This window comes from Ranitomeya variabilis, chromosome 2 (genome assembly GCF_051348905.1).
Source record: "Ranitomeya variabilis isolate aRanVar5 chromosome 2, aRanVar5.hap1, whole genome shotgun sequence".
Classification (NCBI taxonomy): Eukaryota; Metazoa; Chordata; class Amphibia; order Anura; family Dendrobatidae; genus Ranitomeya; species Ranitomeya variabilis.
In genome coordinates, this window is record NC_135233.1 from 263,231,123 (window position 1) to 263,250,486 (window position 19,364).

Genomic DNA, 19,364 nt, shown 5'->3' on the forward strand with positions numbered 1-19,364 from the left:
AAATAGATCCAGCAGAGGGACAAGGTCGTTGCACCGCCCGCCTGGCTCCAAGCCTCATATTCCAGGAACATCGGCCACAGCACCCCCTGCCCAGGTCCTGTCAGTATCACTCATCTGTGCATTTATGCTCCACTGCTCTCTGTTAGCAGTCAGTATTAGGAGCCAGTGAATTAAGGTGCGAAAGAAAAAAAGGTAGGGAGGTTGAGGAAGCATGCTGCTCACTGCTATATAGAGCAGGCAAATTAAGTACTTTCTAAGTAAATATGTTTCTAAAAGTGCTATTGACATGAAATTCTCATGAGCTGTCTTAACAACCAATCCAATCCACACAGGCAATGAAATCAAACCACAGATGTTCATAAATTAGGTTGTGTGTAATAATGAGAATGGACACATGGAAAAAGTATTGAACATGTTTACTGAAATGTATTTAATACTTCGTACAAAAGCCTTTGTTGGTGATGACAGCTTCAAGACGCCTCCTGTATGGAGAAACTAGTCGCATGCATTGCTCAGGTGTGATATTGGCCCATTTTTCCACACAAAGTCTTCATATACTAAAGGTCCCGTGGGCTCCTTCTATGGACGCTGATGTTTAGTTTCTTCCATATATTTTCTATTGGATTCAGGTCCAGTGATTGGCGGGGCCATTCTAGCAGCACTGAGCTGTGTGTTTGGGATCATTCTCTTGCTGAAATGTCCACCCTCATTTCAAGAATGTCTTGATATACACTCACCGGCCACTTTATTAGGTACACCATGCTAGTAACGGGTTGGACCCCCTTTTGCCTTCAGAACTGCCTCAATTCTTCGTGGCATAGATTCAACAAGGTGCTGGAAGCATTCCTCAGAGATTTTGGTCCATATTGACATGATGGCATCACACAGTTGCCGCAGATTTGTCGGCTGCACATCCCAAAGATGCTCCATACAAGGCAGGATGGATCCATGCTTTCATGTTGTTTACGCCAAATTCTGACCCTACCATCCGAATGTCGCAGCAGAAATCGAGACTCATCAGACCAAGCAACGTTTTTCCAATCTTCTACTGTCCAATTTCGATGAGCTTGTACAAATTGTAGCCTCAGTTTCCTGTTCTTAGCTGAAAGGAGTGGTACCCGGTGTGGTCTTCTGCTGCTGTAGCCCATCTGCCTCAAAGTTCGACGCACTGTGCGTTCAGAGATGCTCTTAGGCCTACCTTGGTTGTAACGGGTGGCGATTTGAGTCACTGTTGCCTTTCTATCAGCTCGAACCAGTCTGCCCATTCTCCTCTGACCTCTGGCATCAACAAGGCATTTCCGCCCACAGAACTGCCGCTCACTGGATTTTTTTTCTTTTTCGGACCATTCTCTGTAAACCCTAGAGATGGTTGTGCGTGAAAATCCCAGTAGATCAGCAGTTTCTGAAATACTCAGACCAGCCCTTCTGGCACCAACAACCATGCCACGTTCAAAGGCACTCAAATCAACTTTCTTCCCCATACTGATGCTCGGTTTGAACTGCAGGAGATTGTCTTGACCATGTCTACATGCCTAAATGCACTGAGTTGCCGCCATGTGATTGGCTGATTAGAAATTAAGTGTTAACAAGAAGTTGGACAGGTGTACCTAATAAAGTGGCCGGTGAGTGTATTTGTACATTCATCCTTCAGTTATATGAAGTTTGTCAGTGTTGTATACAGAAAAACAGCCCCACAACATGATGTTCCCATCTCCATACTTCACTGTTGGTATGGTGTTTTTGGGTGATATGCAGTGCCTTTTGGCCTTCAAACATGATGTGTATTATGGCAGCCAAAGAGTTCAATTTTGGGCTCATCTGCCCAGACTATACTCTCACAGTATTTCACAGGCTTGTCTAAATGTTGTTGAGCAAACACTTGAACATGCTTTTTTGTTCAGTAATGGTGTCTTGGTAAGCGTGCATACAGGCCATGCAGGTTGAGTGAATTACTTATAGTTTTCGTTGAAACAATTGTATCTGCTGATTCCAGGTCTTTCTGGAGCTCTCCAAAGGTGGTCCTTGGACAACTCTAATAATTCTTTTCACTCCTCTGTCTGAAATCGGGAAGCACCTGGTCATGGCCGATTTATGGTGAAATTATGTTCTTTCCACTTCTGGATTATGGCCCCAACAATAATATTCACTGGATCCTTCAATTGTTTAGAAATTCTTCTGTAACCAATGCCATCAGTATGTTTTCCAACAATAAGGTTGTGAAGGTCACAAGACAGCTCACTGGGTATTCCTATCATGAGATGTTTCTTGTGTGGCACCTTGTTAATGAGACACCTTTTTATAGGCATTAGTTGAACCAGCTGATATTATTTTTCATTAAGTGGCAGGATTGCTTTCTAATTACTGACAGATTTCAGAAGGTATCAGAATTTTCCATGGCAGTTGTCACCTTTCTTTTTGTGTTTAATACTTTTTTCCTGTATCATTTCTCATTATTACATATAACTTAATTTATGGACATTTATGGTGATTTCTTTGCCTGTGTGGATTGGATGGGTTGTTATCGACATCTTGTGAGAATTTCATGTCAATAGCACCTTCAGAAATATATTTACTAAGAAAATTGGTGACGTGTTCAATACTTATTTCACTCGCTGTATACTGCCCCAGGTGCACGCAGTGCCCTTCACTACATCATTTACCGGCCTCTCAGATTATATTTTATTAGCCCACCTATTAGAAACAAGGACACAATCAGTGTCTGTCACCATATATAGCAGCCATACTTTTCATGGAGCACCCTGAATGCCATTGCTCATCTAAAGGGCCCCTCTCTAAAAATCTAAAGACCTGACACACATTAAAGTTGTCTGAATAGGCCAACTATGTGACTGGGGGTCTCTGGACTGTCCCCCAACAGGTGAAGTTGGGGTATGCAAAATCAGGACTAGTAAATTTCCTACCTGATCACCTTGTTCTCAGTATTGCATGTATGCCGGAAGAAATAACTGTCAGTGGTAGAGCTTATGGGCCTTTTCATGGGTGTATGAGCTGGGGTGGGCAGCCACAGACTCCCACCATCCCACTGTCATCTTTGGAGCTCCCCCAACCCAACTCATCCTGGGAGCTCGCTACACACCCTGCTGAGGTATCGGGAGCACCCCCCACCCAGGTGACGTCCCGGAAGCTCCCTCCACCCAGCCGATGTCCTGGAAGCTCCCTCCACCCGGAAGATATCCCAGAAGTTCCCTCCACCCAGCTTTCATCTTGCGAGCTCCCCTCACCCAGCTGAGGGCCTGGGAGCACCCTCCACCCAGCTGACATTCCAGAATTTTATTCCACCCAGCTGTTATCGCGGGAGCTCCCCCCATCCCACTGACAGATTGAGTGTTCCCCTCAATCTGCAGACGTCCTGGGAACTTCCCCCACCCTGCTGACATTCTGGAAGCTCCCCCACCAAGATGTCATCATAGGAGCTCCCCCCATTCAGCTGAAGTACCGGGAGCACCCGTCACCCTGCTAATGTCCCGAGAAAAGCCCCCACTTTATTGATGCTTTGCAAGCTCCTCCCACTCCGCTGACATCCCAGAAGGGTTGCCATCAAAACGTTACTACATGTGATAAAGCGTTTTGGACCCTGCAAGGGGAGATAAGGCTTACAATGACTCCCAGTGCATAAATTGATGGTGACAGCCCCCGTCTATTGCCCTTTAGGACGCATAGAGCCCATTACATCATATGGACATAAAAATTATGTACTGCATCTTATAACTATAGTTTGCATTTCAATTTATCATTATTTCAAGATCTCTGCTTGTTGTCAGTGAAATGGAAATTGTTTTTTTGTTTCCATCCAGAAGCCTGTCCAAGTCAAAATACTCCTCACAGCTGGAGGTTTGTGACAACTGTGCACAGCTGAAACAATCCTCTGTGAACGAAATATAGCAGCAGCACACACCTTTCTCCTGCCATTTTGTTACAATGTATCAGTCTGGAGTCCAGACACTGCAGGTCACAGAGTTTTGGTTACTGAATGTAACTGTAACAAGTCCTTAGCTGTGCACCGAACTGTTTTCATTCACTGACGGTAAGCAGAGGTCTTGATGAGGCAGTGCTGAAGTGTTCACATCTGTGGTGTCAGTGACGCCTGTACTATAGTTGGTGGCCGTATTACCGTGCCATATAAAACCACAATCATTTCCTCATTGTCAGTACTGACTGATCAAGAGGTCGCGGGCCTTGTACCCTGCATAAGTGCTTTCTTCATAATTGCAGCTGGTTAATAAGTCTCTGACACCTGCACAGGGGCCGATTAGGCAGCACACGCCTGGCTAGTGCCATCGCCTGCTGCCAGCAGACCCCAGCTTTGGTTACTTGACTAAGATACATGATATATACTTAGGTTATAGATCTCTCAGTAAGGAGTTGTGCCGTCCCACTCCACCAGGTACTGAACTTTTCCCTCTGGGGTTATTCTCCGTGCCAGGACCTGGTACTTCTCTCCACAAGCCAATCTGCCTGCAGCGCCAAAGTAATTAGTGATGGAGGTCTTGAGGTGCGGCAGTGACATGTCATCCTTGCTGATGCTTTCATAGGTGTGGCCATCGATGCCATTGTCTTGGAAGTCGGATGCCCTGGTATACTCTATTAAGTCGCTGGTGCAGCTGTTCTGCTGGTCGGAGTGGGTCACCACCAGCCTCCTTGATTCAATGGGTGGATACATCTTTGATGTCAACTTTCTCTTCCTGCTTCCTACGTAGCCCCTGTAAACAGACGCAGAAAATAAGAAAACTGCAACTTTTGTAGCTTAAAGGTATGTGCACATGTTGCGGTTTTTGCTGCGGATCCGCAGCGTTTTTGACGCTGCGGATCCGCAGCAGTTTTCCATGCGGTGTACAGTACAATGTTAACCTATGGAAAACAAAAACCACTGTGCACATGCTGTGGAAAAACGGAAACGCAGCGGTTTATTTTCCGCAGCATGTCAATTCTTTGTGCGGAATCCGCAGCGGTTTTTCACCTGCTCCAATAGGAAACTGCAGGCGAAAAACCGCAGCGGAAACCGCAATAAAAACCGCGATAAATCCGCAGTAAAAACCGCAGCGGTTTTGCACTGCGGATTTATCAAAACCGCTGCGGAAAATTCTGCAATGGAATCCGCAGCGCACATGGCCTCAATGTCTCCGATTGCTGTCAGTAAATAGAAACAGCGACCTAAACATTGAGATACAGAAAAAAAATGAAATCCAGCACTCAAAGAATTCTGATTTATTCTTTCCAAGAATTGTGTATAAACAGATTTTTGACATTTTTGGGTCTCACTGTCCTTCATCAGATATACATAATAAATTAGTGTGTAATAATACCAAATAAAGGAAAAAGGAAAACGAATTACGCAGTTTAGCAGATGTTTACATAAATTAATGCAATTCATATAAACTGAATCCGGCTCTTTACATTTCATAAACTGTTCTACATTTATTTCATAGCCTGTTAGAAGCAAAAATGTGAAATCATCAGAATATGAAGGCAGTATACACACAGTGGCTTGCGAAAGTATTCACCCACTTGGCTTTTTACTTATTTTGTTACATTGCACCCTGTGTTTAAGGCTAGGTTCACATTGCGTTCTGCGAGTCCGTTAAACGGACTACGTTACACCACGGCATAACGCGGTGTAACGTAGTCCGTTAACGCCGCCATTGAATGCAATGTCGGACACATCGCACGCCCACAATGGCCGTGCGCTAGCGATGTTCCGTCATTGAGTGACAGACCCTGAGACGCGGGCTGCAGTGTTTCCGGGTTCGTCACCGCTAGTGCAGATAGAGCTAGCAGATGCTCTATCTGCGCTAGTGGGCAGCCATACCGGCACTTGCGTTAACAGCAGCCCGTTAACGTATGTGTTGAACGGGCTACTGTTAACGCAATGTGAACCCAGCCTAATATTTTTGTACTCCGATTTGTGTGTGATTCAGCAGCACTAAATAGTCTAAGTTGGTGAAGTGAGAAAAATATAGGCATAAGTTCAATTTATGACATCAAATAACCAAAAATGGTCATGTGCAGAAGTATTAACCCCTTTTGCTATGAAGACTCTAGAAATTTCTGGTGTAAGCAATTCCCTTCATAAGTCACATGCTTAGTGACAGGACGTCCACCTGTGTGCAATCTAAGTGTCGCATGTTGGTCAGTATATACCCTGAAAGGCCACAGAGGCTGCAGCATGATTAAGCAAGAGGCAGCACTAACCAAACACCATCAAGATCAAGGAGATCTCCAAACAAGTCAGGGACAATGTTGATGAGAAGTCCTAGTCAGGATTGGGTTATAAAAAAATATCTCAATGTCTGATGATCCCCCGGAGCACCATCCAATCCATTATCATCAAATGGAAATAACATGGTACCACAACAAGCCTGCCAAGAGAGGGCCGTCCACCAAAACTCTCATCCCTGGCAAAGAGGGCATTAATTAGAGAGGCAGCTCAGAGACCAAAGGTAGTCCTGAAGGAGCTGCAGAGTTCCTAAGCAGATGTTCATATGACCACAATAAGCCATACACTCCATAGAGGTGGCCTTTATAGAAGAGTGGGCAGAAAAAAAAACCCTTTACTTACACGCAAAAATTGTAAGGCTCATCTTGAGTTTGCCAAAAGACGTTGGGGACTCCCCAAATGTATGGAGGAAGGTGCTGTGGTCAGATGAGACGAAAATTTAACTTTCAGGCCACCAAGGTAAACGCTATGTCTGGAGCCAAACCAACACAGCTCATCACACCAAGAACACGATTCCCACAGTGAAACATGGTGATGGCAGCATCATGTTGTGGGGATGTTTTTCAGCAGAAGGGACAGGGAAAATGGATAGTGCCTTGGGGAGGGGGGTTAATAGTTATGCATGCTGAAGTTTTCAGTTATTTTGTCCTATTTGTTGTTTGCTTCACAATAAACAGAAAACCAAATGTTCACAGATGTAGGATTTATATGAATTGTTACTATATGTCCCAAAATAATACATAGCACTTTAATTGCATATGAAAAACCATAAATCTGTGATAAAATATCCAGACCAAGAGATCTATGACTATAATAAAAGTTCCAAATTTTATTTAAATTGCATATTAAAGGGGGCGTGGCTATGTAGCCGGAGAAGGACGCACTGAGTGAGAGCTCCATACATCCTAATTTAATCCTGCCACATATACCTCATATTAGCAAGTGGTACCGACAGGGGCTGGAACCCCACATCCAGAGGAACCTTGTGAGCCCTCAGGACGGCTGCCGCGGTGATCTGAGGCGGCGGGAGCTGCAGGGACAGAGACACCAGGAGGATCCATGTGCAGTGGCAGCCATCTTCGGTGCGCGCGCTCCGGGACACAGGACGCGGCGCCGTCTCCTGCTGAAGCCGGGCTTTCTCCTCATCGGAGCTGACAGTGGCAGGATCGCAGCGGTGAGAGCTGTGCTTGTGCACAGAAGTTGGGAGGCCTGAGGGGGATAGCGGTGTCCACGGGGTGCAGCGGCCATCAATACAGCGCGCTCCCTAACAGCAAGGGGAGCGGCGCCTCATATACCTGCGGTGCTGCTTGGAAGGAGAACGAGCATATAAGGAACTAGAGGGGTGGTGCGGTGTGTGCCCTGAAATATTGGGCCCTGCGCCCCCCCTATCATACAGCCGCTTCATTTAGCAGCACCATAATATTGGGAATTAACCCCCTCCCTGATGCCCTCCCCGTGCACAGACTGAGAGCCCGCTCAGTTATATAGGGCCCGAGTAAACATCAAAACGACCACCCTGTGATCCTCATTATCATTATCTGCCAATCTCGTGGCCCCTTTGGAGTACAGTCCAATATTATACAGGACCTGAAGTCAGAGTTCGGTTTATCTACAACTATAATTGGGATTACTTTGTGGAGTTCTTTTAACTGCCTACCATGCAACACTCTAAGGGAGCAGGGGCTGCCGATAAATTGAGGAAATTCGCCAGAGATGATTCCTCTGATAACTTGCGCACTCTCAGAAATAATCCTGCACCTGCCCAGCGTAAGGGCCGTCCTTCTGATAGTAATGAGGAGGGAGAACAAGACGAACTGACTCTAAGGGTATGTGCACACGTCCGGATTTCTTGCAGAAATTTCCTGAAGAAAACCGGAAATTTTCTGCAAGAAATCCTCATTTTTTTTTTGCGTTTTTTTCGCCTTTTTTTTAGCATTCTGCAAGCGTAATTAGCTTGCAGAATGCTAAAGTTTTCCAAGCGATCTGTAGCATCGCTTGGAAAACTGACTGACAGGTTGGTCACACATGTCAAACATAGCGTTTGACAAGTGTGACCATCTTTTTACTATAGATGCAGCCTATGCAGCATCTATAGTAAAAGATAGAATGTTTAAAAATAATAAAAAAAATTAAAAAAATGGTTATACTCACCTGCAGGCGTCCGTTCCTATAGATGCCGGTGTGGTTCAGGACCTTCCATGACGTCGCGGTCACGACCAATCACAAGACCGTGACGTCATCGCAGGTCCTTCACCGCACACCAGCTATAGAAACCGAAGCGGCAGCATGCAGCGGAGAGGCGGGAAGACATCGAAGGTGAGTATAGGACTATTTTTTATTTTAATTCTTTTTTTTGGACCAATTATATGGTGCCCAGTCCGTGGAGGAGAGTCTCCTCTCCTCCACCCTGGGTACCAACCGCACATAATCTGCTTACTTCCCGCATGGTGTGCACAGCTCCGTGCGGGAAGTAAGCAGATCAATGCATTCCTAGGTGTGCGGAATCCCCTGCAATTCCGCATTTTAATGAACATGTTGCTTTTTTTTCCGCGATGCGATTTTTTCGCGGAAAAAAAGGCTACATTTGCACAAAAAAATGCGGAATACACTGAAAATAATGGGAGGCATATGTTAGCGTTTTTATCAAGTTTTTATAGCGAAAAAACGCGAAAAAAACGCGAAAAATACCGAACGTGTGTACATGGACTTAAACAAGCATCTGAGTAGAATGCAGGCTATCTCCCTCACTAGATCTTCTCTTACGGAGAAAATAGAGGATGTGCATACTGAGGTGGGTCGTTTGCGACACGACATGCAAGCTATGAGAGGGCATATTTCGGAGGTTGAAACCAGAGTGTCTCATATAGAAGATACTATCACTCCTATGGAAGCTAAATTGACAAAAGCTGCTGGCTCCGTAAACGCTTGGAAACAAAAGGCAGATGAATTGGAAAACAGACTGCGTCGCAATAATATTCGAATTATCGGTCTCCTGGAACGATCGGAGGGTCAGCAGCCTGAGCAATTCCTGGAAGACTGGCTTAAGACCACTCTGGGGGATGGATTCTCCTCAACGTTCTCGGTGGAAAGAGCCCATAGGGTCCCAACGAGACCTCTGCCCCCTGGAACTCCGCCTCGACCTTTTCTGGCACACCTCCTTAATTGCAGAGATAGAGATGCTATTCTTCGTTTGGCACGGCAGAAGGGCCCCATCAAACTCAACAATGCTATCATATCGATTTTTCCGGATTTCTCCATGGAGCTCCAGAAACAGCGAGCACGATTTATGGAAGTCAAGAAGCAACTTAGAGACAAGAATATCATTTATTCCATGCTCTATCCAGCCCGTCTCCGCATTGTCCATGACGGATCCTCTCTATTTTTTACAGACCCAGCAGAGGTGGCCGAATAGTTGCGGTCTCACAAGGGGTCCAATGCGCAAAAAAACTCCTAATTTGGGATCTTTATCTAAAGGCAATATAAATAGAGCTCTTCACGTGGGTGCGAAAGATGTCAACAATACCAGACACTGAATTCAGTGAGGGTATCCCCGTTTCTATTTGACTGTAGGAGTATGGAAGCATGCTCCTCCATTGTTCAAGTTCTGTTGGGTTTGATTTTATGCACTAGTTTTGACTGTTTGATGTATATGGTTACCGCCAATATTAATTTTTTGCTCTGTGGGGTGTCTCTGAATCACGCCCGAATAACGTTGACATATATTATTTTTCCCTTTATATATAAATATGGGATCTGAAATTATATATATGACCTGGAACATACGGGGTATTAAGACTCCTCGGAAGAAAATCAAGGTATTTTCACAGATCAAAAAACACAATCCTCATGTTGTGGCATTGGTGGAGACACACCTGACTAGGGATACGGTTCGATGTATACAAAAGCCATGGGTACAGTGGTCGCTCCATGCATTTCATACTAGCTACTCAAGAGGGGTCTCCTTGGTGATACACAGAGGGGTTAGATGGGAGGCGAGAGAAGCACAGCGAGATCCTGAGGGCCGTTTTGTCTTTGTACATGCATTTCTTAATTCGTGTGAATATGTGATACTATGTGTTTATAATCCTCCCCCCGCTAATATGTCGGTTCTCTGTATGGCATTGGGTTTCTCCTTAAAATATCCAGATGCCAATGTTATCTGTATGGGTGACTTTAACCTAGTCATGGATCATTCCATGGACAGAGTAAGATTGGATAACACAGTATCCGGGGAGTCCTTGCCCCAGTCCCCTTCCCAGCTGGCACTGTTTATGGATGGCAGCGGTTGGTTGGACTTGTGGAGAATAAGTCACCCGGAGGTTAGGGGGTATATCTGCCACTCATCCACTAAACAATCTTTATCTCGTATAGACTATATATTTGGATCTAGTGGCGTGGCACTGCAGGTGGATAATGTTGAACATGGCAACAGAGGGATTTCAGACCACAGTCCAGTAGTTCTTAAACTTAAATATGGTCAGTCCAATAACAATAGATCCTGGAAATTAAACCCTTTCTGGTTGAAATTAATAGATTCTAGTGACAGGACAATTGACCAATTAAATTGTTTTATTTTAACACATCCGGAACCCCAGAATTTTGGTTTATTTTGGGACACCCTTAAGGCATATTTAAGGGGGTGCTTTTCCTCTATAATTTCCTACATTAAAAGGGTGACGGCGAGGGGGGATGATGAGATGGAGCAACGATTAAAGGATTCAGAGGCTACATATATAGCAAATCAGACCAGCAGTAACAGGGCTGAATGGCTTACCTCCCAGAGATTGTATACCCAACATATAGACGTTAAGTCGAAACGCAAATTATTCTTTATCCGTCAGTCCTATTTTGAGCTGGGGAACCAGGCCAGTACACTCCTGGCGTTCTTAGTACGCCAACACAACACCTCCAACACAATATTACAAATCCGTGTGCCTGATGGCTCATTAGTATCCTCTACTGATGAGGTACTTCAATGTTTTCACGATTATTATAACTCATTATATAAATCTAGTAGCGGTTTTGATACTGATGAATGTTTGGATTATTTATCAGATATAACGTTCCCCTCGCTGAGCCCGTCCCAACAAGCCTTTATGGATGCTGAGTTTACTTTGGAGGAAGTGGAACAAGCTATAGCAGACATGGCTACTGGGAAGGCCCCGGGTCCTGATGGGTTTCCCATTGAGCTATATAGAAAATACAGGGATAAGTTGGCACCGCTTCTATTGAAGGTACTCGGGGGAATATGGAAGGGAGAACCTGTCCCTGAAACGTTTTATGATGCCAATATTATTGTACTCAGGAAAGATCCTCTCGATTGTGGATCGTATCGACCTATATCTCTAGTGAACGTAGATTATAAAATCTTTACTAAAATTTTGGCTACCAGACTGAATACGATTATATTAGATCTCATACACCCGGACCAAACTGGGTTTATGCCTGGGAAAAGCACTTCCATCAATATTAGACGGGCCCAGTCGGTTATTCAATATAGCTCTTTAGAGCCAGATAATAAGTGGGCATTGGCATCGCTGGATGCAGCCAAAGCTTTTGACTCCCTTGAGTGGTCCTTTCTATCTGCATGTTTGCGGAGGTACGGTTTTGGGGACAAATTTCTGAAAGGGATAGGTACATTATATACGAAACCCAGGGCGCGTATGATAGTGAATGGCTCAATATCTGAGCCCTTTTCTTTACATAGAGGAACTCGCCAGGGATGCCCTCTTTCCCCTGCTCTATTTGCCTTGGCGATAGAGGCTCTGGCAATACGGATGAGGTCCTCCATTGACATCAAGGGGATACGCATTGCAGATCGGGTAGATATTATTGGTCTTTATGCTGATGATATGGTGGTATTTATGGATCAAACAGAGGATACGCTACCAAAAGTAATAACGATTATAGACAAATTCAGAAAATTCTCTGGTCTTGATATAAATTGGGATAAGTCCGCCCTGATGCCTCTTTCTCATATTCCAATGTCACGTCTTGAAACTCTCTCGTTGTTGCCCATTGTCTCCAATTTCAAATATCTGGGAATCCATATGTCTCAACATAGTAGATTTGATTTACAATTTAATATTTACCCATTAATAGATCTGGTAAACTCCAAATTTACTACCTGGGATAAACTCCCTCTCTCTGTGGCTGGTCGCATTAATTTGATCAAAATGATACTGCTCTCCAAATTAAGTTACTGCCTTCAACACAGTGCTGTCCCAATACCTAAATCCCTCTTTGCGACTCTAAATTCCCTAACCACGTCTTTTATATGGGGGAAAAGTAGGCCTAAACTTAGGCTATCTACTCTGCAGAGACCGAGGCGGGGGGAGGAGAAGCTTTGCCAGACTTCTACTTATATTATCTGGCCGGGCAGGTTAAAATGATAAATAAATGGATGCCCAACAATTCTAATTCTCGCCCTAATTCAGAGAGCCATCTGCTTTATTCTGCTCGGATTGATTGTCCGTTGGGGTTTTTGGAAATGGAGAGGGTTGGTGTTCCCCGTTTGCTACCTTTGCTTCGGTTGGCAAGATCAATATGGAGTCAAATTAAAAAAATAACTAAATTTGTTGATATAGTGGCAGAAATGCCACTGTGGAATAACAGTTATTTCCCGGGATTATTGGGCCACCCATCCACGGAATTTTGGATATCACACGGTGTTCTCTCAATAGGCAATATACATAACCAGGGTTTTTTTTACCTCCTTTGAACAATTACAAAATACTTATAACATCTCAAGATCCCAGTTTTTCCGCTATCTACAATTGAGATCAGCCTTTCAATCACACGTGCGAAATATGGGTACGGGTCGAGCCATTTCATCTCTACCATTGATAGGAATTCTCAATTCACAAGGTCCTCAAGGACTTATCTCCTCTTTATACACTTATCTATTATCCATAGGAGAGGGGTCTACTATAGATTCTATTAAGAGGAGGTGGGAGGGGCTTCTTCCAGATACACTGGGGGAAGAATGGAACGACATTTTGGAATCTCCAACTAAGGTTTCCCCATCAATTAACAATAGGATGACTCAGCTATACATTATATATCAATCCTATCTGACCCCGACTCGTCTTTTTAAAATGGGTCGTCTCCATTCGTCAGATTGTCTGAGATGTCACTTAAGTGATGCGGATTTTATTCATATGATATGGAATTGTCCCGTTATCTCTCATTATTGGAAAGAGGTGACGACATTATTGACATCCTTGTTGTTGATTCCTGTCCCACTTGAGCCATTGACCTGTTTATTTGGGGTGTGGGATGCGGAGGCTTGGGACCACCACACTGGGATTTTTTTGCGAGAGACAGCTTCTGGCGTGAAAGGTACTGGCGCTGCGATGGATGGGTGGTTCTTGCCCATCTCTTAGAGCTTGGGTGGGTTTAGTGAACTCAATTATCCCGTATGAACGGACATTATATCAGAATAGAGGATGTCCAGATAAATTTGAGAAAACATGGGGTAAATGGAACTCCTCCCATCATACTCTATAATCTATAACAATTTAATATACACGTAGGAAGTAGGGTCTGTGGTTTTGGGGACATTGCTTACAGGGTGAAATTTATACGGAATTTTCTTTTGGCGGCGTTCTTTTAGTAGTTGATGTAGTTAAGGTTATACAATAGGATACTTGTGATTGACATGCACCGTTTATTACTCCTGTAATACTCCAGATGTGATGATGCATTGTAACGATTCACACTGTATGTCATAATGGATAATGATAGAAACAAATGCAAATGTGTGTATTGTATGATTTACTCTGCAATTAATAAACGAATTTTAAAAAAAATTGCATATTAAAAATTACAATAAAATCATTGAGAAGCAAGGATACCTCAAGTAGGTGCAGACCATTTAGTTTTTAGCTTTATCAGACTAGTAGTACAGGGAAATATGTGTAAAAAAGGAAAAATTAATAAGTGCTAGTGCAGTAAACTGTTCCTATATATTTAACAATATCCACAATTTACATATCTCATAAAGTCCTTCTCACTCCCCCTATTGTCCACAGTTTATGCAACTCTTATAATCCTTCTCATGTGAACTTGAATCGCTTAAGGGATAGTAAGTCTATTGCAGATTTTTACATGGATAAAAGGAGTGTACTGTTCACAATGGGGTTGATACAGCGGGGTTGGTATGGTCTGCCACCTTTACCCCTACATGCGTTTCGCTGCTCTGGCTTCTTCCTGAGTGCATGTCATAAGTGGGAGGCATGGCCGGGTAAAATAAATCGCTGATCTAGTCAGGTAAAGATACGCAATTGCTCTATTAACCAACAGAGGATGGCGTCTGACGTCGATGAGTGGGCGGTACAGTTGGCGCATGACGATCATAAGGAAGTGATCTCCTTCATCGCAAGCGGAGCATACTGGCAGTTGCTATGATAAGTACTGAGTGAGATCCAAGAGGTACGCAGAAGACACATGCGCACTACCGCCTATTGGTATATAAATGCTTCTCAAGGCTTTTTTTTTTGTTTATATGTATGTGGATACTGAAGAGAGAAAAGGGGAAGGGAAATGTGTATACCACAGTGTGTTATTTGCTGAGAATATCTATACTCTATATTTAACTCACTGTATTATGCATTATAATCAGATTTTACTAAGCATGCCATGCATTGTAATAAAAAAATTGGTATGAATAAAGTAAACAATAAAAAAAGCAAACAAAATATAAATACATTTTATTTTTAATGTATTTTTAATGTATTTTTTGCTTGTTCATTGTCATTATTATTCGGTTCATTTTCCTCTTTTGGTTCCTTATTTTCCATATTTTTCCTTCTTCAAATCCTCTTTTTCTATGTTTTGCTTTATATATTTTGTTAACTTTGCTACTGCCATCCAAAACATGACATTGGCCACTCTTATCATTGGAAGATGTGATACGTTCGGCCCCACGTGGAACCAACAAAGTCCAGTCACCTGACGCCTCCAGTATGTATGACATACACTAGCTAGCATTGTCTCCTCATAGGAAGTAGCGATACGTCGCTTCCAGTATCTGGACTGGTGTCATGCTCCTGGATCTGATCCCTTGAGATTGTGGTCAGATTCTCTTTCCACCGAGCCACAAGGGACACACCTTTTCTCTAGGTGTTTGGGTTCTGCTATTCTGGCTGCAGTCTTTCTAGCTTAACATATGTGTTCTTCATTTACTATGTTTGTCTTTCCTATCACTTTTCAGGTGCAGCTTTAAATTCCTTCCCTTACTGGTGTTTCCTGCTGCTTTGTTGAATTCATTCACTTTGCTGTAGTTTGTGTTGGTTGCAGTTGTTTTTTGTGTGATCTTTTATTGCTACTCTAGCAATCCCAGGAGCAGCTAAGGACATTCAGGGTAATCTGCTGTTGAGAGAGGCCGCCATTGCGTTATCTTAGGGTGCCAACCTCTGCGGTCGGGCAGGGACAGACCAGGGTCAGAGAAGGGCTTTACCTACTCTGAACAGGGACCTGTTAGCTTCAGGTATTTGTGTCCCAGGTTTGTACGTTACCTGTGTGAATGTGCTTTGGCAGTCATAACAACTGGAAGTCACAATGCTAGCTTATACCCCCACTAACATGCCAGGGAGGGCACAAGGAGACTACTCTGGCGACGTGATAAATGTCCTAATGCTTATCTAATACTGGGTTCCTACACTCATATACATGGATGGTAAGATATTGAATACCCCCCCCCCTTCTTTCCATTCTTTTTATGGATTTAGCTTTGATTTGCACTTTCTACACTCCCTGTATATGTTTATTAGCATTAATGTAAGGTCCTATCATATGCTGGGTACAACAAGACCTATACTAGGTATTATATATCATGTATCTGCAGCGCCCCAGAGTCCTGGTCGTTGCAGTAATGTCATTCCTCCACCAGGGGGAGTGATATTACGTCTGAAGGTAATAAAGGAGTTCATCTTTCCAGGTATCACAAACCATACACCACACTTCACACTCCAATCCACCATGTAAAACTGGTGGACTGGATAGGAAGTTAGTGAGACGCTGCCTGGGTTCTGACCCAGGGAGTTCCTGTCAGGCAGACAGGGGGAAAGGAGGAACATCTGAGCTGCAGACAGAGGGTCCCTGTCAAAGGTGGGATCCTGACAGAGGCCTAGCGAGACAGAAAGCTACAGAGCTGCGCCTGCCCCACGTGCGGCAGGATCCTAAGAAAGGACACGAAGAGAATTGTATTGTAGAGGGTGAGAAACGAAGTCATAGCACAAGGAGAAAACACCGGGAGGAGTTCTGCCCTGAAATAGGCTGCCTCCTTCTGAGGCGCATAGCCGGTGGCCGGAACACCGAGGGAGTAATTGACTCTACGCATTACTTCAGAGACCGGCAGGACAGTCAATTCCAAGTTGGCTGCCCAACCTAAATACCTAAGAAGACACGGTGGCAAATTGTGGGGGTCGGGGCGTCTCTAGGGTCCCTATAAACAAGCCTCAGGCCATCAGTCATACGGGTTTGTCCTATCCATATCATCTGGGGGACAGAGAGGAAGACATCTAGAACATCTACGAAAGTTGTGAGGACCTTACCGAGTTGCTCAGCAGGGAGGTACTACAACACACAGGCGCTAGTAGGAAGGCTACTGATTTCCACCTGGATAAGGGGACTCTGGATTTGCCTTTGGACCGGCCGGACTCTACCTACCCTGTGGTCTGTACCCTGGGCTGTGGATGCTGAAGTCCTCGTTATTCCCTGCGCTTTACATCGTCCACCATCACCATCTACACATCTGGGAAGCCCTGGGGAAACATTTCACCTATGGGAAGGTATACCATCTAGCTGCCATAACATCACCCCAGCGGACCCCTCACCGCAGCATCGGTCATCCTGACCGAATACCACAGGTGGCGTCACGAACACTTCCCCTTTTAACACGGACGTCCCTAGGGCCACGGACCGGGTCAGCCACCGTGACATCCCCATCGTGAACCGAAGGGCCCGGTACCGAGTTCCCCTAGCCCTAGGGGGCGATCCATATCCCTATGCATAACTCATGTCTATATACTGCCTTCATATTCTGATGATCTCACATTTTGTTTCTAACAGGCTATGATATAAATTTTGAACAGTATATGAAATTTAAAGAGCCGGATTGAATTTATATGAATTGCATTCATTTATGTAAAAATCTGCGAAACTGCATTATATTTTTTCTTTATTTACTAGGACACATTGTTTGTATATCTATCTGTTTTTATTTTGTGTATATCTGATTACACACATTTCTTGGAGTGAATAAATCGCAATTAATGTGCCGGATTCCATTTTTTTTGCCTATATTTTATTTTTTTTCTATATTTTAAAGAGTTGGGTTCCTACCCGTGCACCTGCCATCAACAAGGAGTACCATACTTCTTCCCATTTCTAAATGAGGAGCTAAACACAATGACAGCAGGAATCTCTCCACACTTGGTGATTTGTTACATTGTGTAGGTGCAGGTACAATGTGTCAGTCTGGAGTCCAAGTTGTTTAGAGGGGTGTTCTAAAAACTAGAGGTCAACGGCTATCTACATTGTGGTGGGAACTGACCACTGAGAAAGTCTCCTAATGGGGGTCGTATCTCCAGGGTGAATGCAGCATTGGTAGGGCGTGTGACCACTGTCTCTCTATGAGACTTCTCCGTACTCAACTGTTACTGTCAGTGCTATAAAGATTGAATGGAGGGTGAGTGAACAAGTGAGACTGACGATCCATGAAATCAGAGGACACAAGCCACTGGTTCTGGAGATCAGTGGGGGTCTCAGCTGTCGGACCCCCATCAATCTGGTAGTTATCGCATATTCTATGAGGAAGCAATAACTTGTAGTTTAACGTTTGTCAAAACTGAATAAAATTGTAACAAATCTCAGCTGTGAGACGTGCTAAGTCTGTGTAGTATGTAGATGTCAGAGCATGGCACAATATTCTTAACATTTTTTGACACAAGGACTTTTTCTCCCAAACCACATTCCTGCACCACTTACTGCGACTCATAGGAAAGACTGGTGGAGGCCGATCCGGATGAGCTGCCGGCATCAATAGAGTCCAGATCCGATGGGAAATTCTGTCCAGAACTGGCGCTAAAACAAAAAATAATCACTAAGAAGAAACAGAGGGCCTGAAAATGCATCACAAGGTAGAGAGGAGCGTGGGGCAGGATAGGCTGTTAGATACGCTGGAGGAGCATGTGTCAGCACCAACTGACCAATTCCAGCAGAATAGTGACCGCAGCTCTGGAGGTGACTGGAGCATGGCATGTCATGCATCTGCTCCACTACTTGCCATTATATAATAATATCTAGGGTGACAGGGTCACTGGCACAATATATGAGGGGAGATATGTGTCACTGCGCATAATGGCGTCAGTTATTGTGTTGGGAGGGTTAAATTAAAGTTGCAGACATGGGCTGGTTCTATGTGGGCATCCATAGATTGGGTGGGAGGGTGCCCACCTTATCTCCACCTGCAGGGCTGACACGGGCATGGGTACTGACAGGACCTGGGATGATGTCACAGACATGTGATCATCACATGGTCTGGCTTAAATAGCTTGACTTGAAAGCAGTGGGGTGTATTGTGGTTTGGACAGCACAAGACTCCAAACGGCGGCTCCAGGCGGAGCTGAATACACCTGGTGGTCTGAGTAGGCGAATCCTTCAGACAAAAGGATATGGTCATGTTATATTTTTGTTTTACCGTTATGCCAGAAAGGTTCCGTTTATTTTGCTGAACCCTGCTATGGTCTATGCTGTCTATAATAAACCAGCAGGTGATTGACTACAAGAAACGTTCCGGTGTCTACTTTGGGAGGCAGCCGAGTGTGTCAACCCCTCACACTAGATATAATGTATAAGCAAAGACTGTTTGTATCTGCGGGAACATACGGCCGGACCAGGCTCCTCATCACCAGCCGTACATGAGAACACATTCATCAGTACATTACCCATTAGTGATGTTCTATGATGTTCAGGACACTGAATTTACCTCTTCAAGCTCTGAATCTCGTCCAGCGTAAAATCAAAGATGCTCGCCAGATGGTGGTTGGTACTCCAGGCCGAGGTAAAGTCACTCTGTAATGTCAGGAGGGAAAGGATTCTCATCATAAAAGAAATATGAGTAAGA

General features: G+C 44.3%; 1 protein-coding gene across 4 annotated transcripts in view; it reads right to left on the bottom strand.

Moving 5' to 3' along the window:
- Positions 1-1,632: 1,632 nt before the first annotated feature.
- Positions 1,633-19,364, bottom strand: part of PHF19 (PHD finger protein 19) — a 68,818-nt gene continuing 51,086 nt past the window's right edge. For 3 of the 4 annotated variants that reach the window (XM_077284835.1, XM_077284836.1, XM_077284838.1), the window contains 3 exons: positions 19,227-19,312; positions 18,227-18,322; positions 1,633-4,721 (listed from right to left, as the gene is read on the bottom strand). In XM_077284835.1, the coding sequence (XP_077140950.1) occupies positions 4,373-4,721; positions 18,227-18,322; positions 19,227-19,312 (531 nt within the window). In that variant the 3' untranslated portion in view covers positions 1,633-4,372. Of the gene's footprint in view, positions 4,722-18,222; positions 18,323-19,226; positions 19,313-19,364 lie in introns of those variants that run through there. The other variant, XM_077284837.1, reaches the window with a different exon arrangement.